Raw genomic sequence first — 26,612 nt, forward strand, 5'->3', positions numbered from 1 at the left:
CACGCTGCATGAGTTTAAGAGAGGGAAGACTTGTTTGGGACCAGTCTCTTTTCAGTGGTGTTCACTGACAGGACAAGGGGCAACAGGCACAAAATAGAACACAAGAAGTTCCACCTGAACAGGAGGAGTTCTGTGAGGGTGCTGGAGCCCTGGAGCAGGCTGCCCAGAAAGGTTGTGGAGTCTCCTTCTCTGAAGACCTTCCAAACCCACCTAGACATTGCAGTTCTGGGCAAGCTGCTGTGGTTGCCCCTGCTTTAGCAAGGGGTTTGGACTGGTTGATCTCCAGAGGTCCTTTCCAACCCCCACCATGCTGGGAGTCTGTGATTCTGTAGGTGCTCTCTTTGGGTTATGATTTGCCATAGTGAGTTCTCCTTTCCTTTACCTTTAATTCCAAGTACTCAGAGCATGTTGTTTCAGTCACAGATTTGAATCAAAGGATGGTTTAGGTTGGAAGGGACCTTAAAGGTCATTAGTTCCAAGCCCCCTGCCATGGGCAGAGACACCTTCCACTAGACCAGGTTGCTGAACACCTCCAGGGAGTGGGTATCCACACCTTCCCTGGACAACTTGTTCCAGTGTCTCACCAGCTTCACTGTAAAGAATTTCTTCCTAATATCCATTCAAGGTGTGGTTCTTTGAGCTGAACTGGATTGTACTCTGCAACTACTTCATCCTGTCCTGTCCACTTTTCAGTCCTGTTTATGTACCTCAGCTTAACTTAGATAAAAGGAGAATTAGGTACCTAAGTAACATTAAAAGTCTAACCTAAAGGACTCTAATAGGATTTGCTGTATCACTTGAGGAGGCTTAATCCCACTTGCTGTATTTAAAATAGTAGAGGATAGGAGTTTTGGCACTGCTTTACAAGAGTCTGTCATGCTATAATGCTTACAGAAAAGCAATGATAATTGGGTTCTCGACCACTGGAACAGGCTCCCTGGGGAGGTGGTTGAATCCCCATCCCTGGAGGTATTTAAAGAGGCAGAGATATGGTGCTGAGGGACATGGGTTAGCATCAGCATTGGTAGTGTTAGAGAATGACTGGACTCAATGATTGGTAGATCTCTGTGAAAGCTTTGAGTTTAAATGAGGAGCATCTCCAAATAAATGGTTCTGAGCTGTTTCCCTGCAAAACCTCAATGAATGGCTTGATCTTCAAAAGTGCTTTAACTGGCACAAAGTACCAAAGGAAGATAAAAAGGGCTTCTGAAAATGATAATGTTTATTGAGCTTATCTCTAGGTACTTAGAAAGAAGTTGGGCAGAGGCTAAGCTGTGCAAATAGTTTGATCCAGTTTAATGCTAAGCATTATGGCATTGCCCATCTCAAACCAAAAAGCTAATAAATAACCACATTGCATCACCATTCCTTGCTACCTTCAGAGAAATCCTGTTTATTTAGATCCTTGCTTGCCATGTGAAACAATATTTGAGGTCTTCAATGGCACATAAAGTTTAATCCAGGCTGGCAATCACTGGGTATTCACTGACTCAGCTGAATTCATTAATTAATTAGGTATTTTTAGTCTTGATTTACCATCACTTCAGTGAATTAGCTAAAAAGAATGATGCCGCTGCCTGTATTGTCTATACTAATCATATTTACAATCTCTGTAGCAGCACCACCAAAGGAAGCACATCAGAGGCATTTCCATTTTCTGTCAACATTTCCCTGTCTCTTGGTGCATGAAGTGAGCCAGAAGGCACAAAGAAATAGTCCTTCCCTGTGATGTTCTATCAGCTGTCCAGGCAGAGGAACTTGGTATGGTACCAGTGAAGTGAAATGAAAGGTATGAGCACAGGAGGACTGAGGATCACAGAATCCCAGGATCCCAGCATGGCAGGAGATGGAAGGGACCTCTGGAGATCATTCAGTCCATCCCCCCTGCTAAAGCAGGGCACCCACAGCAGCTTGCCCAGGAGCACAATGCCCAGGGGAGGTTGGAAGCTCTCCAGAGAAGGAGACTCCACAACCTCTCTGGGCAGCCTGCTCCAGGGCTCCAGCACCCTCACACCAAGGAAGTTTCTCCTCCAGTTCAGATGGAACCTCCTGGATTCCAGTTTGTGCCCATTGTTCCTTGTCCTGTCACTGGGCACCACTGACAGGAGTCTGGCCCCAGCCTCTTGCCCTCACTCCCTTTATCTCTTGCTGAGCATTGATCTGGTCCCCTTTGGGGCTGCTATTCTCCAAGATCAACAGCCCCAGGGCTCTCAGCCTTTCCTCCTCACAATGATGCTCCATCATTTCTTACTGGAAGTTAAACTTCTTTCAGGACTGATGAAGCACTCAGGTATTGCCAAACTTCATCTTTATTTAATATATTTAAAGAATTACTTATCCAATGTATAATGAAAATGATGTATTTTGAAAGTACCAAAGGTGAAGAAACTGCTGTTTTCAGTAGAGAAAAGAACATCTCCATCATGGGGAACACCTCGTACTCCTGAAACACCAAACTCAGTTTTGGAAAAGGAGGAAACCAAGCACTTGGATTGTCACCTTACTGCTGCTGCCAAGAACATTCCTGTTGGAGTTCTGACTAAAGGACAGCCACAATGTTTTCCAGCTGCCCCTTGTTTCTTGGCCAACCCTGGGAGAGTCACCCCGGGGTAGCTTATTTCAAGCACCATCTAGTGGCTCTGTTTCAAACATATCAAAAATAAAAAACAAAAGATCAAAATTGCCCAAGTAAAGAAAAATTAACTTTTGCTTTTAAATGAGAACAGATGTTATGATTGTAATCATGGCAAATAACAAAGCAAAGAAGTAAAATGCTTCTAATCTTGTCCACTGGTTGGTAAACCTGGCTATAGAAATACGTAAATACAGAATTTTTTTAATGCATTCTTGTTACCTTTCACTTACTGCACCCCGAGGTGAGGCACAAGACTTAGCAGTGCCCTTGATCTGCACAGGAGGAAGTCTAAGCCAGTCAAAGGCAGAGCAGACAGAGTCCTCCTGGGACACAGGCCAGGGAAAAAGAAGCTTGACCCTGGTGATGCCTCAGCTCTCTCCTAAAGATGCCATCCATGGGCTGCCAATCCCTTCAGGGCACTTCAGGGTCACCTGTCCTGTCTGCTCCTCCCCACAGCTGCCACCTCTGCCTTGCTGCCCCCCAAGGTGTGGCACAAGCTGTGGCAGTGCCCTTGGTGTGCAGAGGAGCAAGTCTCAGGCAGAGGCTTTGTGCAACCCAGCCCTTGGGAGGAGCTGTCCCCATCAGTTTCTGCCTGCTAGCAGCAGCTCCTGGCTGAGCAAAGCTACCCTGAACTTCAGAAAGTGACTTGGTGAGCTGGGCAGGGAGAGCACTGAGCATAATTAAGTCTGTTCCGACCCAAACCAAGACACAATTGTATATATATTTTGAAATTACCTAAGTTGTTTTGGTCTGGATATAGTGTCTTACATGAGATCTCTGCTTTAAAGCAGAAATTAGGTTGAACTCTTCCTATAAATACCAGTAAGGGAATCCTACTTTGGTGGCTGTTCATGGCATTCTGTTGTAAATATCTGAATATTAAAAGTATATAAATATTTATTTTGTGCCTAGTTATATAAATACCTTTATACCAGGGATGCTGAGTGGCTGGGCTGACAAGTTAGGTGCCAGGCTTAGGTAGTACAACAAGCCCCAAACTTTCTCCTTCTCCAGCTTTGTGATGCAAACACCAAACATCAGCTGTTGTGATTCATAGGTCTCCTTCTCCCAGGTACTGCGGTCGAGGAAATAGACAGGCACAGACATTAACTAAATTCCACCAGCCTTTGGTGATTAATGCCTTTTGTGATCACTTGGATAAAAGGGTGTGTGTCTGGACTTTGTGCCTGCAGAGGTAAACTGCAATGATAGCTTCACGATGCAGACCTAATACAAAACATAAATCACCAAGCTGCCTTCTGAAGCTTCTTTAGGTTTGAGGGTCGGATTCAGCCTGTTGGCAACAGGCACAATCCCACTGCTATTGTCCCAGGGCTGAATTTCACTTCTTGCACTACTGGAGGAGGCTGCCCAGAGAGATTGTGGAGTCTCCATCTGTCTGGATGCGTTCCTGCCCTAGGTGATCATGCTCAGGCAGGGAGGTTGGACTGAATGATCTCTGGATGTCCCTTCCAATCCCTAACGTTCTGTGGTTCTGTGATTCTATGAATAGATATGTCTTTTCCCTGGTTTTTGTTGTTTTGTTTTTTTTTTTTTTTTTTTTTTTTTTCAGTGAGAGACCATGGTACTGGATGTTCAGTCTTGGCCTCTCGCTCCAAGCTGGACACTGAGGTGCTGGAGCAAGTCCAGAGAAGGGCAATAAATCTGGAAGGGTCTGGAGAACAGGGCTCATAATGAGCAGCTGAGGGAATTGGGGTTGTTCAGCCTGGAAAAGGAGGCTCAGAGGTGACCTTCTTGCTCTCTACAGCTCCCTGGAAGAAGGTTGGAGCCAGGTGGGGGTCAGTCAGGTAACAAGAGACAGGCTAAGAAGAAATGGCCTCGAGTTGCACCAGGGAAGGTTTAGGTTGAACATGAGGACCAACTTCTTCATGGAAAAGTTTGTCAAGGCTTCGAAATGGTTGAGCCCCCATCCCTGGAGATGTTTCAGGGCCGTGCAGATCTGCTGCTGAGGGACATGGTGTTGTGGTGACCCGGCAGGACCGGGTTCACGGTTGGATGTGACGATTTTAAAGGTCTCTGTCAACCGAAACCATTCTGATTTCAGGCTGGGACCCCCCACAGCAGCCGCTCCGCGGTGCAGCGGCACCGAGGCAGAGAACATTATTAGCCGCGCTCCCGCGCGTTCTGTGAACGCGGTAAATAGCGGTCTCTGCCTCCCGCCCCAGCACCGCGCAGGCAGCTCCTCAGGCAGACGCTACTTCCGCTTGGCGCCTCCCGCCGTCCGTGCGTGCGCGCTCCCGCTGTGCGTCCCCCGCCACGTGACATGGAGGCGGGAACGCGGAAGGGAAAGGTCAGCGGCGACGACGCCGGCGGAGGAGGAGCGGAAGGTCAGGGAGCCGCGGAGCGGAAGTGGGAGCCGGAGCTTCGTCCGCCATTGTGGGGAAGCGGAGCCTTAGAGCAAAAGAGACGGGGGGGGGGGTTTGAAAATAAGCGGTGCTGCAGTCCGGCCGGCCGGCTCCTTCGCAACGGGAATCTGATCGGTGGCTGAAGCAAGCGAGCCCAGGTAGCGGCGACGACAATCAAGCGGCGGGGAGGAGGAGGGAGGAGGAGGAGGAGGAGGAGGAGGCGGCTAGCGGCCCCGGCGTGCGGAATCACTCGAGGCCCAGGCGGAGCGAGGGGATCGCGGCTCCCCGTGAAGAATGTCAGCCACCAGCGTCGACCAGGTACAAGCTGCGGAGTAGAGGGGTGCGACCGCCCGCTTCATGCCCTTTTCTCTTCTGGCCCGTCGAGGAGCCGGGGAGGTGAGGGGGGGGGGAGGCGGCGGCCGGGCGGCCACCTGCACCTTCCCTTGCCGCCGGGGCGGCGCGGTTTGCGGCCTCCTTCCTCCTTCCTTTCCTCCTTCCCGCCGCCATAGAGAGCGGCGATCAATCGGAGCCGGCGGCGGCCGGGGTGGCGGGGCCCCTTTGCCGGCCCGCCATCCCCTATTTATAACCGGTGATCCGCGCCAGAGCCGCTCCGCCTCCCTGCCCGCAGGGCCCGGCGGCGCTCGGTCCCGCGCCTCCCGGACCGCCGGCTCGGCCCTTTTGTGTGTTTCCCACCCGCAAGTGAGCCCTGCCCGGCCGAGCCCCTCCGGGCGCCTGTTTTCATTTTCCGCCCCGGGAGCGCTTCAGTGCCCGGCTCCCCTGCGGCGCCGAGCTCCGTCTCCTCTTCCCTACGCACCCCGAATTCTCTCTGGCTCCTCGTTGCCGCATCCTTTCCCTTCGTGCCTTTCTCTCTCCTCATCCACCTCCTCTCCCTTCAGGCCTCTGGTTTCTGCTCCTTCTCCGGCGGCCTCCGCTTTCCCAGCTGTTCTCTGCTTTTCTTCACTCGTTGTGCTGCGCTTCTTTTAGTTGGCTCTTCGCTAAGCTTAGAGTTTGGATTTTTTTTATTTTTGACCTTTCTTTCTGGCTTGAAGCTATTTTGTCTTGCTCTGTGCTTCCTCCACGGGCCTCTGCCTCTCCCGGAAAGTTTAGGCCTTGCAGTCTCCTGCCCCCTTTTATTTCCTCGCTGTGCAGTTAACGTTTTCTTTCCTTTTGTCTCGCTGCATGCTCTCCAGTTGCCTTTTAGGCACTTATTTTTAGCCCTGAGATCTCTTAGCTTTTTATTGCTCAGTCTTCCATGAAGGCTTCTTCCCAACTTTTTTAGTTCCACATCTCCTGTTAGTCTCTGCATGCTTTTGTGTCTGGGTTGGTTTCATCCCAAAAGAGGAGTTGAGGTTTTTAAGTTTACAGAGATTTTTCTCTGGTTTGGGGAGAGGGAGGTGAGTAACCAGAGCAGCTTTAGATGGAGCAGTGTTAAAGAGTCTTAGGATAACTGTGAGACTGATGCACATGGAAGTAAGATGGAGGTGATTTCCTCCTAAATTTTCAAACCTTTGAACACTGAGGTTTGTTTAGGATTAAAAATTGTTAGTGTGGTAGAGCCTGGAGACCCATTCAAGCTTAGTGGTACACGTGTGAGATGAATTAGATTTTCATGGGCTAGTATTTGTTCTTCTAAGCTATTTTGTTTTGCTGTAGAAGAATGAAGGATACTGTAACACATACTGCTGAGTGAGTCTTAGTGCATGACAGATTAACAGTGTTTTGCAATCACTAATCCTAAAAAAACCCCAAAACCTCCTTAAGGTATTATTTCCTTGGGTGAAAAGCTTGATGCAGAAGTAGCATTTTCTCAGTTTAATTGCCTAGACTAGGAATTCACAACTCATTGTTCAGCCTAAAATACAACTGCAGATTCCTTTGTAGATCTAAAAGGTATTGGCAGGGTAGGTTATCCCCTACTAAGTGCCCATCAGTCACCTTAAAAGATGACATCTGATAGTGAAGTTCTAGTACTGGCAGTAACCTGAAGATGCTTTCTTTGTTCTTCTATTCTCTGCTTTGTTTCTTGCTTCTGTTTCTCAGAGAGGGCTGTCAAAATCCAGTTGTTTGGGTTTTCAACACCACTGAAGCTTCATGTGCTCTAAAAGACCAGGTTGTTTCTGTGGGGTTTGGTGAAGTTCTTTCAACTTTGAAATTATTTTGTTGGTTGTTTCCTTTGAAATTTTCATAATCACAGAATGCCAGGTTGGAAGGGACCCCAAGGATCATCTGGGCCAGGATCTCCCTGGAGGTGTTCAAGGCCAGGTTGGATGAGGCCTTGAGCAACCTGGGCTCTGGTGGAAGGTGTCGCTGCCCATGGCAGTGAGGTTGGAACTGGATGATCTTTAAGGTCCATTCCATACCAAACCATTCTATGACTCTGTGGTCCAACTTTTGATTATATATATATCAAATAACATAATACTTTTATGGTAGTGTGTTTTTAATGCTATTATAATCTGGCATTGAAGTTGAAAAGAGTAAAATTGTGAAATAAATGGAATTACCCTGAGAGGATTCTAACTGAAGTTGTTTTACTTTTTTTCCCTCCTGCTTTTCTGTATACAGAGACCTAAAGGACAGGGAAATAAAGGTAAGTTGACTCCTTGTATTGCTATATAAGTCTCTAATGCTGCCGTTAATGGAGGTTAATGTGTCACCGACTCATGAGAAGAGAATGTACCTATAGGATGTCTTACTTCAGAGGGAGACGCTGGGAAATTGTGTGCTAGGATGTTATTTCCCAGTGTTTTTACTGTGCCACAGTTCAGTATGTTTCATTTTGCAAATCAGAAGTGGGATGATCACACAACTGTTTCTTTTTAGCTGACTTGGTGATGTGCTTGTGGAATCAGTTTAACAGTACACCTTGGGCCTTGCTCTGTGGTGAGTACTAGAATCATCAGGAAGAGGCTTTTGACGAGCTTCCTTAGCCTGTGAAACCACAGCCACGTGGCTTCGGTTACTCATATCTGTGAGCAGAGCACATCATCTTCCTGATTCTCTGAAATTCTGTGGCCTTGTCTCTTTAGTATCAGTAGAGAATATTCTCTTGGTGTTTGCCAGCTGCCTGCTTTTCTCTTTTTGTCATCTTTCTGTCAACATCTTAGTTTTAAATACCATGCTCAGTGGGGTTTCTTCTCTCCCACAGAAACGAGGAACTAGCTCTTAGTAGTCTGCTCTCTGAAATTCTTGGCAAATCTGTCTCAAACAGCATCTCAGATGATATCTTGCCATTTATTTCTGGTCTGGAATTTGTTACCTTTCGTATAAAAACTAATATTCTGTCCAGGAATGTTTTTGCCTGATCAGTACACTTGTGCCTGGTTTAATTCTTAGGTGCTATAAAGCAACATGTGCACAGTCACCTTCACGTGTTATTGTGCTTACTACTTCTTCATACACTTAAACTACCTTTTTTTGAGCTCATGTAATCTTTGCCCTCCTCTGTTCGTTATCTGAACTCATCTAATTGCTGTCTGTGAACTCTCATTTAATGTTATCTGCAGTGTACTCACTCTGTTTCCCTGTGTCCAGATTAGTTGGCACATGGTTCCTGAATCTCACTAAATTTAGCTTGTTCCTTTTATTTTCTCTGCATTCAGCTAAAAATGAAGTTGTGTTACCTCCTCAGACCTCAGTTTGATCATCCTTGAAAACTTGGTCTCTCCTTCTAACACTTCTCCCTTTTTTTTGACCTAAACTGAAGCTTTTAACTGCATCTTTGAAAACTCTAGTGAAACAAAAGCAATAATCTGCCTTCTGTTAAATTATTTGGTGTAACATCTGTTTAGTGAAACTAAGTTAGGATTAAGCAATAAAGGGCTGGGAGACTGAGTATGGCAGCACAGTGTAGCATGAGGAGTTGGCTTTGGGTTAGAGACATTTTTCAAGAGGATAAATGAAGTCACTATCAGCGATCCTTCCTGACCACATGATAGCAGACAGTAATCTTTTCCATGTGTCATGACAGGTCCCATCTTAAAGGAGCTTCAAGGGAAGATGTGATACAGAGTCAACAACCTAATCTGAAATTATTTGTCAGCGTTAGAGTAGCAGCATTAAGGAAGGTGTTTAAAAGGTGACTGTGCACACCTCTGGTAGAGCATAGGAAAGATTGAGAGTGAGGAGGAGAAGGGCTGCTTGGAAATTGAATATTTTTCATTGTGAAACAAAAAATATCAGACCTGCAAGTGATAAGTGGGAGATAGCTGTAGTAGTATTGTCTAGTAAGCTGGTTTGGATGCCTTCTACTAGCTGATGAGTTCTTGTTCTGTGCTGTTCCCCTTGACCAGCATTTGTGGGATTGAAGTTCTAGTGTGTAAAACAACTATCCATCTGTTGTGTCAGATATTAATGTTGGCATTTCAGAGGCTTGAATGAGTAAATTATCATGAGTTGGAAGTTTTCCTCTTCTAATTGTCAACTACTCTACAGTTGGCATAAAACATGAGAACTGGCATCATTCCAATGGTGTCTTAGAGTGGGGTGCTGGTGGGGAGAAATTGGAATTCTTAGAATCCTGTTTTTCCCCTCCTTTCAGTGTATCACACCTGTGATAGGAAAGTGCTGACTTGTTTCTCTCTTTGTATATAATTTTTGGATTTGTGATAGGCATAAATGGCAGCATTATGTTTAAAACAAGACTGAAATGCTTGTGTTTGTTTATTCTCCAGGTTAATTAAAGTGCAATGGTTTCTTCTAATGAAAACTTAAGTCTTAAGCCTTTGGCCATCGTTTGTCCATTATGCAAGTGGTTATTCAAAGGAAAGCAGCAGTTAAAAGAATATAAACTTAAAGTCCCTTTACTTGAGGTGTTTTTTCCCCAGTATCTGGTGACTTTGTATGTTTGCAGTGTTTGCAGAAGTATTTGGTGTTTGCAGGGTTGGATTGATACAGATATTTTTAGCAGCTCTAGATTAGTTTCAATTAGTATTCTTCATCACTGCCCTCTTTGGTTGGAACACTTAATGTGGAATTTTTGGGAATGAGGCATGCATCTTAATCTGTTTGCTCTTGTTAAACCTGTGTGTGGGCTACATCCTTCATTATAAACACATTATGGAAAGTTGGAGTGAAAAGACAAAGCAGCACACTTCTGGTAAGGCTGTTTCACTGGGAAGGGATTAGATTTGCTAGGAAAGATGTCCATATAGAACTGTTTTGTGTCACTGACTTCAGATCTCAATAGAAAATAAATAAAGTAACAATTCCAAGACTATTCTCAGTTGGTTGTAATGGGAGTCCAAAAATACTTCTGTCTCAAGTGACCTTTAGATACTTCTGAAACAATAAACACAGCAGATGCACATTGTATGAAGATTAGTTGTCAGGATGAGGAGATTAATTTTGATAGGATTCTAGTCTTGACATGCAGCTGTTTATTCCTTTCTTTGTGGTTGCATGCCTTTAAGAAACTTGTATCCCTCCGTGGATGGTTCTCATTAGAACAGAATTGTAGTTGAGAATTGTGCTCTCCAGACTATTTCATTAAGCCTAAGCAATGGGCATGGCATGGACAAAAGATTTTGAGGCTCAACCCCTGTGTGGTTGTGCCAAATAGAAAGAGGAATAAAGTGTTTCAGCTCATTAGCATGTTACCATTGTGTGTAAATTCAGGATGATTAATGACCTTAACTGAAACTATTTAGGAGGGAAAAAAAAAAAACAACCAAAACAACAAACCCTAACAACCCAACCATGTAATTTCAGTTTAAATTTGGTGTTTAGTTTCAAAATACTCTTTTCCTGAGTTCTGAAACTCACCATTGCTTGTCATATTTGGGTCTACAGTACCAGTTTGTAATGACTGAAGTGTCAAGTGTTCTGACTTTTAAAACTCCAGCTAGACATTCAAACCATGAGTTGCTTTCTTACTTCCCAGATATTTACTTTGGAAACCTCCTCATCTGTTGTTCTTTGTTAAAAGGATAAATTTTCAGCTTTTTTCACAGCTGTCCGAAATAAATATTTTTTCCCCCAGAGTTTTTGTTATTCCTTGTAATTATTCCTTTGTCCTTTTTCAGCTAGTTTCATTCCCTGAAGGCAGTTTGGTTCAGAGGTGTTAAAGTCAGACATGATAAAATGGAAGTGGCATGGTCCAGGCCCCACTTAGCTTGCAATGTGAAATTTGGGTGGCAAAAAAGAACCCTCAGTGAAGCAGGAAGAAAAAAACCCTTTACTCTTAAACAGTATCTCCAGAAAGCTGAAGGTTTAGTTCCACTGCTCAGAAGCTTTTATTAGAGAGAGAAACCACAGAGTCAGCTCCTAACTTGTGTCTCCTATCAAAAAATGAGGAGGGTTTGTAACTTCTGCTGCTGTGTTTTTTCAGTGCACCCTAACTGATCACTCTAAAATTTGTTTATTTTTGGTTTGAGATTTTTTGCACTGAATCTATTTGATAAATAACCAATAAATGGTGTTCTGGAAAGTGGTGATTTTTATCTTCTTCATGTTGTATAATTGCAAATTGCTGGGTTTAAGTTGCTGTTCTGCTATGCACCACTGGGCAACAATGGAACTTAGGGAAAACTTGACTTTAAATAGTAGCCTGGGGGAGGGTGGAGAGACACTAAAGTAATTTGGGCAGCTGGAAAATACCAGGTAGGTGTAATGCCTCAGATGAAATGGAAGGTAATAGGAGGCCAAGGAGAGCAGGTAGGAAGAGATTCCATCATATGTTGGTAGATGTGTTGGGAAAGGATTGTAATCACCTTTGAGGACGTTAGCTCTCATTTCTGTCTTGATTTGTACTCTCTGAACTTCAGAGATGCAACCAATGCAGTAGAGGATAATATTTATGTAGGAAATAGAGAATTACATAGCTGGGTAGTGATGCCCTTCATGGTTGTCTTGGTGGGTAACTGACTTTCCTCCTGGCAGGATAAAGCTGTATGTTGCAACTTTGCCTGAATCTATTGAATGTGTCTGATCTGGTTGGTCTGCACATTTGCACTTGGTCTGGTACTTCTGGAAACGCTGGATTTACTGCCTGTGCAAATAAGGTGTGCCTAGAGGTTTTTCCTCTGTCTGGAACTCAGGAAAGAACAGTTCAGATGAATCTGCTCTTGGTTGCTGTCTTTCCAGACCTCTCCTAAGACTGATCATCAATAGAATGGAACGACTTCCATTTAAATTCGACAAAGAAATGTTTAATATTAATATATTCAGTCTCAAATATAGAAGTATTTCAATGTATAGGCAGCAAAGAAGTGTTACTTAGATTAAAAGTGGAACACGACCTTTCAGAGTATACCTAATACAGCTTTACTTTTAGTTTCAGTACAAAACGGTTCGATTCATCAAAAGGATGCAGTAAATGATGATGATTTTGAGCCATATCTAAGTAGTCAGACAAATCAGGTAAGTGAGCATTGTTTACTATCTTGGAGTTGATTTTGGAGTTCAACTGACTTCCAAACTGAATTGTTTGGATAATATTTTGCCTGAATACCCATTGAAGTATGGTTTTATATTGTATCTCGTCTTATGTGGTATATTAAACAGGTAAAGTCTTCGTAATTCTGGAAAAGGTTCAGTTAAAGCACACTGATGTCTTGTGCTTTGGCTATAGAAGGATGCAGTTACAAGAAGCTTGAGGGAGGGAAAAAAACCCAACCAATTCTAAAAAAATCCCCAAAACCCAACCCTCAGAACAAACCCAACTCCCAAAACAAACTCCCGCACCCTAAATTTACAGAGAAATCCTCATATATTGGATGCAGTTCAAAACAAGTTTCATTGGCTCTGAGAAAATATTAACTCCTTGGACATGATTTCCTTGTATGCTGGTAGAAATAGCTAGCAGCTGATGGCATAATAGGTTGGAGCTTAACGTTACTACAGCTTGGAATAACTCTTGTGCCAGGGAGTTAATGACTTATTTTCAGAGCTGTGAATTGTCTCTAGTCAAAAGTTAATATTTATGGAGTTCAGCTTCTCAGTTGTTGTGCTCTTGAGAGAGGGAGAAAGTGCAGGTTATTAAAAGGCTTTCAGGATTTCCTTTGTCTTTGCTTAAATAATACAGCATTAAGGAAGCATCATCTAGAGGATGGTAAATGTGCAGTTTTCTCCTCAAAACAACATCAGGAGTCAGATGGGGGTGGTTCTTCAAGTGTCTTGGAGCTTTACCTTCTCAAGAAGGAAACACTGTGATTTCCCAAGAGTCTTGGGAAACGGAATTGGAATTTAGTAGGCAAAGTTTGTTCACAGCTTGTACTTTATGCCTGTTCTCAATAGGGTGGTAATGTTACATTTTGATTGCTGTTCCTCCTGAAACATCCTTGCATCCTTTTCACTAAGGTTTCTGCCAGGTGTCTCCAATTAGAAGTGAGTAATTTGACCAAAAAGCTAAGAATACTGAAACTTTAAATCATAATGGTAGCTATTTTTCCGTGTTTAGGAAACTGCAGTTGCTATGACAAGTTTTTTAGTGTACCTTGTTATTTCTTGGTGCTGCTGCCACTGAGGCATTTTAAACCTAAAAATAAAGATAATGTTACAGAAAGTAAGGATTTTTAGTTCTTGGAAAAGGCTTCTTGAGGGAAGGCCGCATCATGGAATCATAGAATGGCTTAGGTTGGAAGTGGCCTTAGAGGTCATCTCTAACCTCCCTGCTGTGAGCAGGGATGCTTCTCAAGTAGACTTGGTTGCTCAAGGTCTCATCCAACCTGGCCTTGAACACCCTCAGGGAAGAAGCATCCACAACCTCCCTATTCCAGTGTCTCACCACATTGTACTGATGCACTCCTTCCTAAGATCCAGTCTAAACCTACTCTCCCTCAGCTTAAAACCATTCCCCCTTGCCCTATTGCTAAACACCTTTATGAAAGGTTGTTCTCCAGCCTTCCTGTAGGATCCTTTCAGGTACTGGAAGGCAGCTCTGAGGTCCATGCAGAGTCTTCCCAAGCTGACCAACCCCAGCTCCCTCAGCTTATCCTTATAGCAGAGGTGCTCCAGCCCTTGGATCATCCTTGTAGCCTACCTCTGGCTCTCCAGCAGATACCATCTTCTACACTGAGGGACTGTGGTAGTTGCAAACACATCCATGTAATCCTTAGAAACATTTTGGGCTGTATTTCATTTTTCTTTTCCCTGAGCACCATCATCTGCATTGCTGATTTTTGGTTTTATTTCCTTGCAGAGTAACAGCTATCCACCAATGTCAGACCCATACATGCCTAGTTACTATGCTCCATCCATTGGATTTCCATACTCTTTAGGGGAAGCAGCATGGTCAACTGCAGGAGACCCTCCTATGCCATACTTGACAACCTATGGACAGATGAGTAACGGTGAACACCATTACATCCCTGATGGTGTCTTCAGCCAGCCTGGGGCATTAGGAAATACCCCTCCCTTTCTGGGGCAGCACGGATTTAATTTTTTTCCTGGGAATGCAGACTTCTCTACATGGGGGACAAGTGGATCTCAGGGACAATCAACGCAAAGCTCTGCCTACAGCAGCAGCTATGGCTATCCACCTAGTTCTCTTGGGAGAGCCATAGCAGATGGACAGGCTGGATTTGGCAGTGATACTCTGAGCAAGGTGCCTGGGATTAGCAGCATTGAGCAAGGCATGACTGGGCTGAAAATTGGTGGAGATATGACGGCTGCTGTCACAAAAACTGTAGGTTCAGCTCTGAGCAGTACAGGTATGACGAGCATCGCAGCCAACAGCGTGCCCCCGGTGAGCAGTTCAGCACCTAAACCCACCTCCTGGGCTGCCATTGCAAGGAAGCCTGCTAAACCTCAGCCCAAACTCAAGCCTAAAGGTAACGTGGGCATTGGGGGCCCCGCTGTACCACCACCACCTATAAAACACAACATGAATATTGGAACTTGGGATGACAAAGGGTCAGTGGTAAAAGCCCCCCCAGCCCAACCGGTACTGCCTCCTCAGACTATAATCCAGCAGCCTCAGCCATTAATTCAACCACCACCACTGGTGCAAAGCCAACTGCCTCAACAGCAGCCTCAGCCACAGCAACCACAGCAGCAACAAGGACCTCAGCAGCAGGCCCAGCCTCACCCGTTGCAGCAGCAGCAGCTGCAGAACCGCTGGGTAGCTCCTCGTAACAGGGGTGTGGGCTTCAGCCAGAACAACGGAGCTGGCAGCGAGAACTTTGGTTTAGGTGTGGTATCCGTTAGCTCCTCGCCTTCTGGGGTGGAAGTGCACCCAGTGCTGGAGAAACTAAAGGCCATAAACAACTACAATCCCAAAGACTTCGATTGGAACCTGAAGAATGGACGTGTGTTTATAATCAAAAGCTATTCAGAGGACGATATCCATCGCTCCATTAAGTACTCCATCTGGTGTAGTACTGAGCATGGCAATAAGCGCTTGGACGCCGCGTACCGGTCCCTGAATGGCAAAGGCCCACTCTATTTGCTCTTCAGCGTGAATGGCAGTGGACACTTTTGTGGGGTGGCTGAGATGAAGTCTGTTGTGGACTACAATGCCTATGCTGGCGTCTGGTCTCAGGATAAGTGGAAGGGGAAGTTTGATGTCAAATGGATCTTTGTCAAAGACGTTCCCAATAACCAACTGCGGCACATCCGCTTGGAAAACAACGACAACAAACCTGTTACCAACTCGAGGGACACTCAAGAGGTACCCCTAGAAAAAGCCAAGCAAGTGCTTAAAATAATTGCAACTTTCAAGCATACCACCTCAATCTTTGATGACTTTGCACATTATGAGAAGCGTCAAGAGGAGGAGGAAGCCATGCGTAGGGTAAGGAATCAGTGTGGCTCTAGTAGCTCTCCTGTGTTTTCTGGGCTTGGAAACGTTGGTTTTCACACAGCTGGAATTTCTGTGTGCAGGTGGTGAAGCCGGAAGTGGTGGGGGTTTTAGGTGTCTCTACTGATAAAAATCTTTTCACTAAGAACCAGTTCTAAGTTCTTGTAGTTGGTTTTGTTAACCACTTGCATTGAAGAACGAGGCCTGCACAAGCCAACCCCTGAAATGTTTCACCCTTCAAAGTAAACCCTGAACTGAGTGTGTCACCATAACTGAAGTCATCTAGTTTAGATATTTATGGCTTCACAAAAAGGACCTGAAGTTGCAGGAGAAGCTTTATTTCACATAACATTTCAAGTCAAAGAAAGGTAACAGCATGGTGGCTGTGAAAAGCAGGTTTTCACCTCGACTCAATTTGTCTGGTGTACAACTGGGAAACACAGAAGTGATCACCTGTACAGTGACTTGTACAGGTTCAGGATCATTTTAAGGGCATTTATGATAGTTCATTCCCTTTAAAAAAGCAAGGTCTAGTTAATTTCTGTGAAGAAAAGCATTCTTAGGATAATACTGCAGAGAAACCTTGAAGTTTGGAGGCATTTCAGAAATCAGACGAGAGAAGACCTTTAGTTTAAGCTGGTTTGTAGTACTTGTCTGTCTTGTGTGTACTCCTTGCTAATAACACCTTCACCACTGTCCACAATATTTACTTTTGCTGTACTTATTTTCTTCCCAGGCTTGCTAGTAAATGTAAATAGATGATTTGTGTCGTGGTTAGCAGTGTTTCAGGAACTGCTGTGCCAGTTATGTGATGTGCAGGCACTCCGAAACAGGAGCTTGCATCAGTGCAGCTTGGTGGAAGTGCTCTGTGTTCATCCTGTCCCACCACTTACTGAATTAAAAACACCCAAATGTCAGGGTTTATGCTCATTAGGGGCCTCATGGGATGTGGAGCCCTGAATTTATTCACTTCTGGAAGCTTCCACAATAGTGGCTGTGTAAGAATTTCACCTTCTTCCCAGCCTCCTTTCTTCTCTTAGGTTTCTAGTGCTGCAGTGCTTCCATGCCTCTTGCACATCCCTCAGCACACACACACACACACACGTTTGCATCTTCTGCAGAGCAGTGTCATGCATACCCAAAAGCAATTTGCTACTTTTATTGCTCAGCTCAGCAATAAATCATCATGCTGGGAGTTTTTTATTGTTTGGAGGCAGAATGAGTATCCCATTTGGGAGGGGTAATGCCTTTGGATTTTAGGTTTCTTTTTTAATTTCTTAGAAGAATACTTAATATGCCCTAAATCGGTGCTGTGCCTTCCTTGATGATAGGAGGACAGGCTTCAGTTTTAACTAACACACAATATAAGGGAGAAAACTTTGATTTTTAATTTTTTTCAGGCTTTAGTACCACTTAGTGATTTTGGTAGCATTTCAGGACTAAGTTGATAAGATTTCTCTGTAAGCCTTCATGTTTCAGTATTTTCTTAACTGTGGATATTTGAAGGCATTTCACAAATAATTTGCTTCAACAATATCTATTTTTTTTCTTAATTTTGGAGTATTCTAAGATGTTTCAGAAATAATTTGCTTCAAAATTATTTACTTTTTGTGAAAAAGCTTAAGCAAAGGAGTCATAATTCATCCATGCTCTAGCAGCCCAGAAAGATAATGTGGTTTATTTCTGGGTTTGTTCCCTCAGCAGTAGAGGAAAGCTCTGAAATTTAATAGGAGGAACATAGCTTATTGGTAGTTTTTCTCTACATGCCAGACTTGATCCCAAGTACCCCACTCAGCCCTTAGTAGGTTTCTTCTGAAGTGACTGTGATGATGCATGTTTGTGTAATGAAGTAATGTTGCTGTTTCCTTCAATATCTTCAAGGAAACTGTGTGTGTGTGACTCAGGTACTGAACTCTGCATTACTCTCTTGTTACTACTGATAGAAAACATCCTTGTTGAGATCCTTCCATAGCAGGAGCTGCATAGCTAGTTGTGAGGCTTTTCTCTTTGTTGATGGGTTTGAGGTACACCTAAAGCAAATGAGCTGCTTAAAATGCAGGAAGTCCAAATTAAACTAATGACAGCTACCCAGAGATCATCTTGAGTGGTGGTTCTAAATCTTTAGGTTTCTTCTTTTATCATTACAAGCTGTCTTTAAATTGTAACCATAACAGTTGTTAACTCTTCTGCTTGAAGAATGGGTTGGAAATGCAACAGTTAAGTTCTGGTTTATGGTGAGTTGAGTAATCTTTTATTACCTAGTGCCAGTGAGGCTTTTATGGAGCTCTATTTAAATTCATGCACTCTCTACTGCCAGTAGAACTGTGTAAATTTAAGTTCATGCCCATTTTCTGTGGCAGCTGTGGCAATCACTTTGCTTTCAATGTTTCAGTCATGAAAAATGTGCTTATTGCTGTTAATAAAATATTAAATGCATCAAGCAGCAGTAGTCTTGTACATGTTCCTTCAAGTTGAGTGCCTGGTTTGTTGCTTAGGTGGTAACAACCCTTCCTGCAGCCAGCGATCTAAACACAGTAAACAGCAGATGAGTTATGGATTTAATTTACTCTAGAACAGTTCATCATTCCAGCTAACTTATTTTAAAATAATTGGTTGTAAAAGTTTAATCTTAACAACTTGGAGGGATCAATAATTAATTTCCAATATGACCCAGCAGGATGTTTTATTAAAACATGGCAGCACACTTCTAAAAGAGCGGTGAAGAGTCCATGATTAACATGAAACTTCAGGAGCTTTGTTATTTGATAAAGGTCATTTGCAAATGACTATGAATAGTCTCCTTAAGTGTAAATATAACTTATATAAATATAAACTTATATAACTCCAGTGCCCACTGCTGCATGATGTAACCCTGCTGTGGGTAAGTTATCTACCACTGGGCTTGGGAACTGATTGTGCATTAATCACAGAATGGTTTGGGTTGGAAGGGACCTTAAAGATCATCCAATTCCAACCCCTCTGCCATGGGCAGGGACACCTCCCACTAGGCCAGGTTGCTTAATGCCCCTTCCAGCCTAGCCTTGAACACCTCCAGACTTGGCACCTCCCCAGCTTCTGTGGGAAAGCTGTTGCAGCACCTCACTCACCCTCCTGGAGAAGGATTTCCTCCTAATGTCTGATCCAAATCAAGCTTCTTCCAGTTTGAAGCCATCACCCCTCATCCTGTCTCTCCATGCCTTTGTCAAAAGCATTCATTCATTCTGTGAAGCTATGAATGTCCCTCCCATCATGGTGGGTGTGCTTCCTTACCATGTCTTTGTTTGCTTTTGCATCTTTAGTCTTGGAGACACTTCAGTGACCTGCAAGTTCTTATTACAGGCACAAGGATTACAGGCACACACAGTTTTGTGTGTGCTTGGTAGATTGATTGTGTTCAAAGGTAGGGTTTAGAGTTTATTGCAGGATGGGGAGAGTGTGGAGAGGTGTGGATATTGAAATCTGGTATCATCTAGAGTGGATATGTAAGAGTTTGGTGATGTGGCTGCCTTTCTCTAGCAAGGGACAGGGGGATCTTGGACTGCTGAGTGACAGAGTTGGAATGGGATTAAACTCACAGGGGGTCTCAGTTGATAGTGACACTTGAATGGATCTTGACACATTCTAATAAGCCTCCTGAGTCCTTTTTACAGAGTGGATTTAAAGTCTCTGACTCTGGAACGTGGCAGACCAATTTCTCCTGTAAAATAGGGACCTCTGTTGGGAAATCTGGGAATATCAGCCTAGTGGTTTTACCTTATTGCTGGAGAGACCGGTCCTTTTGGGAGCCCGATTCCTCAGTGTTCCTAAAGGTAGCTGCATAAGATGAGATTTCAGACTTGGAACTGAGCTGGGTCTGTGGCAGCTCAGCCTTTCCTAAATGCTTTGTCCTTAAGTTGTGGTTTTTAAAGCCAAGGAGCCATTCTAAACCTCTTCTTCCAGAGCAAAAGAGGAACCTTGAGTGTACCTGAAGAGCTGCTAAAGTTCATGCAGCAGCCTTCTGCTTCCTGCAGCATCTCCTCAGAGTGCACTGCTCCCTCAAGAAAAAATTGAGTAGAACTCTGGTGCTTTTCCTGCAGTTTGCAGGGAAGAAGTGTGGCTGTATATTGCAGGGAGATGGAAACCTCTGTGACTAGCCACACAGTGCTGCTGCCTTGCTTCACAAATTCATCCCCCAGCTGGGCTGGTTAGCAGAAACTCCAGTGGGGATTGCCAATGGTGGAAAAGGTGGCACTTAAAACCCCACACAGATCTGGCATGTCTAGTGAAGCTGTTCCTGTAGATGCAGTTCATCTAGGATTGTTAAAGTTTTGTGTCAAAGTTAATTGCCTTTCACCTTCAGATTCATCTAGAAGTAATATATTGCGAGAATTTATATCAGATGATAAACTGAGCTGAGTTCTTTGTGAGCGCCTTTTCCAGAGGCCTGATTCTGTGCTTGATATTGGCAGGTAATTATAATTATTGTTCTGCTTCTGTAGCAGGGGTTAGAGTCAGTGGTGAGGAAGATGACAAACCAGGGTAAAATAAGTTCATGTTTCCTCATGGCAGACTGGAATTGGAGTTACACACATACAAAGATCATGAGTGGTGAGGCTTGAAGAAAAATAGTCTGGGAAATTCTTCCCTGGTGTGTTTTTTAGGCCCTGCACGTAGATGTCATTTCACTTCCAAGGCTACTATAGAATCCTTAGCAGAGCAATTAATAAAATCATCTTGTTGCTTGTGAGCATCAGAGGAAGCTAAACAAAGGTGTCAGAGTCATCTTCCTGTTCCTTTTGCTGGCACAGTGATCACTGAACGCAGTCTCCATAGACAGAGTTAGAAGCATTCTGCTGTGAGTCTTCAAAATGAAAATCTAGGAGCTTGCTTATGTTTATTTTCAGTTGTGGGTTTTTTTTTTTTTTTTTTACTTTTTAATGAACTTGCTGAAATGGCTGTCTTGGAGTTAATTGAAATCTGCTCTTTCACTGTGTAACGCCGTGCAGCACTGTGAGGAAGCACTGGCTGCTTGCAGGGAGAATTGGCCAATTCATCACTGCAAGTATCTACCTGGGAAAGGAAGACTGGCTCAGGGAGTTCAAGCTTGCTTGCTGCACAGCTTTTCCTTGTTGTGTGTTATCATACCTTTAAAGTAGTCAGATTTCCTTCCCCACCTCTGTTTCGTGTGCTGGGGGGAGTTTAGATGTGTATTAAGTTCTTACTGCCTTTATTATTACCATAATAAAATAATATGGTCTGTCCATGCTGCCCTCACAATGCCTGGGTCTGCTCAGATTTAAATTCAGTTCCCCTGTCACTGGGCTTTTTTCACGTTCTTGCTGTTGCCAAGTAAGTTTCAGACACTGAAATAAGTAAAATGCCATCAAAACTAACAGGAAAAGTAAATAAATTGGAAGTGTAGGTCTTGTAGCTTTTCAGACTCCCTTAATATTTATGTGCCTGAAAGGCTTATTTACTGTCTGGAGTTCAACTGATCTGCAGCAGCACAGTCTCAGATGAGTATTAATTCATAAGGAGAAGGAACTTCTCTGGAGTTGTAAAACCTTCTTTGACTTCTTCTGACTTTGATTTTTTTTTTTTTTTTTTAATTTGTGCCTTGAAATTTTCATGTTGGGATGAGGAATAGAAGCGAACGAGTTTAGGGAGGGGATTGCATCTCTACAGGAAACATTTCTAGGCCCATGTAAGGCTTCTAAAGATCTTTCATGTCTGATTGTACCCTCCCGTTGACCCAGAGGTCCCACAAGTACTTCTCAGAAAAATGTAGTGAAGTATTTTTACCTGGTTTTGAGAGAATCTCTGTCTTCAGGAGATTTACTGTCTCTAGTTTGGAATTCATAGAATGGGTTGGGCAGGGAGGGACCTTAAAGATCATGGGCAGGAACACCTCCTACTAGACCAGATTGCACAAGGCCACATCCATTCTGCCCTTGAACGCTTTCAGGCTTGGAGCCTCCACAGCTTCTCTGGGCAACCTGTTCCAGTGCCTCACCACCCTCTTGGAGAGGAATTTCTTCATCATGGCTAATCGAAATCAAGCTTCTTCCAGTCTGAAGCCATCACCCCTCGTCCTGTCACTGTGTGCCTTTCCAAAAAGCCCCTCTTTAGCTGTCCTGTAGCCCACTGCTAAGCCCCCTGCAAGGCTGCTCTAAGATCTCTTTGGAGCCTTCTCCAAGCTGAAGAACCCCAATTCTCAGCCTGTGTTCATAGCAGAGGTGCTCCAGCCCTCTAATTATGGCCCTTTTCTGTACCCACTCCAACAGCTCCATGCCCTTCTTATGTTATGGGGCTCCAGAGCAGAGTGAGAAGTTATTTTTTTATTTTATTTTTCACTGTTCTAAAGTTCCAGTAATGTAGTTTGAAATCAACAGCCAGTCGGATTCTCCCCATGAAGAGTAAACTACTCCTAGCAGTTTCCAGTTTTCTCATAATCTGGGTTTCATTGTGGCTCTCTGAGGTTAGTGTTGATGCTGGCATAGCTGTAAGTGCTACCCTGAGGTGCCATGAACTGCAGGTTGTGGCTGATGCCATTAGTAACTGAGATTTCAGGAGCTTTGCTGTGGTTCTTCTCCCCACCTCTCCAGCTGTCTGGGTTCCAGCCCCCACAGCAGAGCTGGCAGAGGATGCTGCACAGAATGCAGGCTGCTGTGCTCGCACTGCAGATCAGCAGGGCTTTGAGGTTGAGGACTGAATCACAGTTTGCAGAGAGGCAGCTGAGATGTGCTGCACCTTCCCTCCTGAAGCTGCTGTGAGAGTGCTGCCTCTTGGGAGGTGAAGCAGACAGCTCCAGCTATGAGCATTTTAAACACTGCAGTGAGACGCAGAGTTTTGGCAGAATTCTAGGTTTGTGTTTTTTTTGAGGTGTTGGGTTTTTTTGGGGGGGTTGGGGTTTTTTTTGGGTTTGGGGGTTTTTGTTTGTTGTTTTTTTGCAAGTGTAGCTGCTTTGGAGGTCAGCATGGGCTGTGTAGGTGGGGGGAGAACTGCAGTTTGTCTGCACAAGTTTCAATCCTGGATGCCTTTCAAAATGGACAACTTGAGGTGCTGGGGATTGCAACTACTGTACAAAAGCAGAAGCCATAGAATCATAGAATTGTTTCGGTTGGAAGAGACCTCGAAGAACATCCACTCCAACCTTCAACCTGAGACACACCTTTCTTGCATGCCTCCAGAGATGGGGACTCCACTGCCTCCCTGGGCAGCCTGTTCCAATCCCTGACCACTCTTGCAGCAAAGAAATGTTTCTTAATCCTCCGCCTCATCCTCCCCTGGTGCAATTTCAGGCCATTTCCTCTCATTCTGTCACCTGATCCTACAGAGAAAAGTGTGACCCTAAACTCAGTAAAAGTCTTTCAGCGCTACCTTAAGCTTCAGTTTGTGGGATATTGGGGAAGCAAACACTGCAGAAGACATCAGTAGCTTGTTGGCTGGAGAGCATTGACATTGTTGCTCCTTAAAGGGGGAAGGGTTTTTTTACAGGGGCTTGGGGTGGTAGGATGAGAGGGAATGGACTGAAGCTTGAGGAGGGCAGATTGAGACTGGGGATGAGGAAGAAATTCTTTCCAGTGAGGGTGGTGAGACACTGGAATGGGTTGTCCAGGGAGGTTGTGGATGCTTCCTCCCTGGAGGTGTTCAAGGCCAGGTTGGATGAGACCTTGAGCAACCTGTGCTGGTGGGAGGTATCCCTGCCCATGTCAGGGGGGTTGGAACGGGATGATGTTTAAGGTCAAGGTCCCTTCCAACCCAAACCATTCTATGAATCTATGAAAATGAGGCTTTTCCATTTACTTTTTGACAGACCAGCTAGAAGAGGAATCACTTTTGAGAGGAAAAGGCAATGCTAGCAGGTGTCATCTGACGCAGAGCTGTGAGGGAGTTCAGTTTGCTTTTGAGTGTAATGCTGCCTGAGTTTGGAATAAATGAGGTTTGCTCTCTGGCCCTGTTGCTGTACAGAGTGCCAAATGTCAGCCATATCTGTGGAACATTCTGTTCACTTGTGTGGAAAAATGTCAGCTTTGTCTGTCTGCCTTAAGTATTTAAGTATCATCTCATTCTCCTCTGCTCTAGTGAGGACACATCTGGAATATTTTGTCCAGTTCTGAGTTCCCCAGCTCAAAGGAGACAGAGAAATACTGGAGAGGCTTTGAAGGGGCTGAGGGGTCCCTGTGAGGAGGAGAGGCTGAGACCCTGGGGGTGATTTGCCTGGAGAAGAGCAGCTTGAGAGGGGATCTGATCAGTAGCTACAAGGTGGGGGGCAAGAAGATGGGCAAAGACTCTTTGTCAGTGGTGCCCAGTGACAGGACAAGGGACAGTAGACACAAACTAGAACCCAGGAGGCTCTGATCAAACACGAGGAAAAATTTCTTTCCTGGGAAGATGCTGAGCCTGGAGCAGGCTGCCCAGAGAGGTTGTGGAGTTTCCTTCTCTGGAGAGCTTCCAACCCCCTCTGGCCATTGTGCTCCTGGGCAAGTTGCTGTGGATGACCCTGTTATAGCAGCAGGGCTGGACTGGATAATCTCCAGAGGTCCTTTCCAACCTCCACCACTCCTGATTCTCTGCCTTTGAGACTACATGAAAGGTGTGCTGGTGTTTTTTGAAGCCTTTTTCCTCTACAGAACTCAAAATTGACTTGAAATTTGTAACACCTCCTTTATTTCATCCACTGGAAGCAGGCAGTCAGGATTTCATTGCCTTGCTACTTGGAGTTGTAAATTTAGATGCATTTTGAGTTGCACAGAGCACAAGGCCAGATTGCAGTGCAGCAGTTTGAGATGCAGAGAGGCTTTCCAGCCAGCTTGGCTCTGGGGTTGTGTGTGAGATGCCTGTCTGGGCAGGAACCCATGATTCTATTTGCATATAGGAACTCCCTAAAACTGGTAAAACTGCTATTTCATTCCTGACCATCACAGTTTCTTGGACTCCTACTTACTTCCGTGGCATTTTCAGGACTCTGAGCAGTTCTTGCAGCTGAAGTCTGCTAATAGCAGAGGAATAATCTGAGATGTGCAGGAGCAGGCTATTTTTGCATGCCTTACATGCAGGGTGAGGCATGAGGCCAGTGATCATCTGTCCTCGGCCCTAGGCGTGCTCTCTTAGCATTCCAGTTTGGATTAATGACTGATACTGTCAGCCTCACCTTTGGAACCTGCTGTCTTACAAGGAAATGAGTTAGGTCTCTTTGAACTAGTTAAAAATGATTTCTAGGAGAATAAAGCAAATCTCTCTCTTGCTCTGTGTTGAAATATGTCCTAGGGAATGTCCAGTCTTAGATATACAGCTGGGACCACAAGCTGTTCCTTGTCGTCAGGACTGTGCAAGCTTTGCTTTGGTTGAATGAATCTTGAAGCAGCTTGGAGGGCTACAACATAAAGGTGGAAGAGGGCAGATTTAGGCTGGAGAGTAGAAAGAAATTCTTTCCCGTGAGGGTGGTGAGACACTACAACAAGTTGCCCAGGGAAGTTGTGGATGCCCCATCCCTGGAGGTGCTCAAGGCCAGGCTGGATGAGGCCTTGAGCAACCTGTGCTGGTGGGAGGTGTCCCTGCCCATGGTAGGGGGTTGGAGTAGATAATCTTTAAGGTCCCTTCCAACCTAAATCTTTCTATCAACGAAATCTGCTTAATTTGACAAAGAATGCTGTGCATGAAGGTTCTAGTTGAGAGGGGTTCTAATTGAGAGGGGTTCTTAACTATTCTAGTTTCCATCCATGGTATCCTTCAAACCCCCAAAAGATCTCATTCCCAAGTATTTTCTTTACAATCAAATGTTTCAATGTGCTTCAGATCAAAGGGTAAAGAACCCAATTGCCCAGTACCACCTCCTGCATACAAACACATTGCTCAAATGGCAAGAAAGAGTTAAACAAACAAAAAAATCTAGAAAATAGATATAAAAGCTTTTCTTTTTGATGGCTGGGGTTTTGTGGAACACTTTGCCTCTCAGTTTGACACACTTGTGTGTTTCTTTGTTGGGTGAAGTAGATATTTCCTGTTCCTGGGGATTAAAAAAAATAAAGCCAAAAACCTGAAGCTTGATGTAGAGAAATGGAAGTGATGCAACTGCTTTGATGGGAGGAGTTGTCAGGAGGTGTTAGGTAATAGGTTGGACTTGATGATCTCTGAGGTCTTTTCCAAGCTGGGTGATTCTGTGATGATTCTGTGAAAGCAGACGGTGTTGAACTGTGTATTAATGTGACTTTTCCCTTTTTGTTTCTGTTCTTCTTGTGTCTTCCAGGAGAGAAATAGAAACAAACAATAACTATATGGAGATGTCCTGCTAGAATTACAACACTAATGATGTAGACTCTGGAAATGCCTAATATGTCTAAGAAGACGTTATTAAAGCTTTTGGGTTTTTTTGTTGTTTTTTTTTTTTTTTCCTCTTTCCTGCTTAAGGTGACATCTTTGAACACTTTAACACAAATTTGACTCTTCTTGTAATGGTTCTCATCAGTGCATCTGCCCTTATACTCTCTCACCAAACACACTTGAGAACTGTACCTTCGTCAAGCACTTTCTGTCCTGAAGCTTTTACCAGTATCTGCTGTCTTTTGTATTTATGCATCCTAGCTAAGGCACAGGAGACCGAACGAATGAAAGGATTCATTTAACTCTTGGAATTTGTTAAATACTAACCTTTAACCATTAGAAGTGGTTCAATGATGTGAAATTCACATTGCTTCAATTTAATTATTATTATTTTTTTTGTTGTTGTTGTAGTTTGGTTTCTTCTTCTTTTTAATTTTGTTTTAATTGTCGATTTTTAGCTATTCAACAGATTAAAAGAAAAAAAACAAACAAACAAACAAAAAAAAAAAAGGGCAAATCATGCCATATTTAGTCCTGGAGTAAAACTCAAAAGTCTAAATGTTGATGTGAA

General features: G+C 44.1%; 1 protein-coding gene across 1 annotated transcript; it reads left to right on the plus strand.

Moving 5' to 3' along the window:
- The first annotated feature begins 5,295 nt into the window (after positions 1 to 5,295).
- On the plus strand, positions 5,296 to 26,114 carry YTHDF3 (YTH N6-methyladenosine RNA binding protein F3). Its single transcript, XM_054394640.1, has 5 exons — positions 5,296 to 5,319; positions 7,567 to 7,591; positions 12,281 to 12,360; positions 14,141 to 15,733; positions 25,968 to 26,114. The coding sequence occupies exons 1-5, from the start codon at positions 5,296 to 5,298 to the stop codon at positions 25,989 to 25,991; spliced, it is 1,746 nt and encodes a 581-aa protein (XP_054250615.1). The 3' UTR covers positions 25,992 to 26,114.
- The last annotated feature ends 498 nt before the right edge of the window (positions 26,115 to 26,612 follow it).

Source organism: Indicator indicator, chromosome 31 (genome assembly GCF_027791375.1).
Source record: "Indicator indicator isolate 239-I01 chromosome 31, UM_Iind_1.1, whole genome shotgun sequence".
Lineage (NCBI taxonomy): Eukaryota > Metazoa > Chordata > Aves > Piciformes > Indicatoridae > Indicator > Indicator indicator.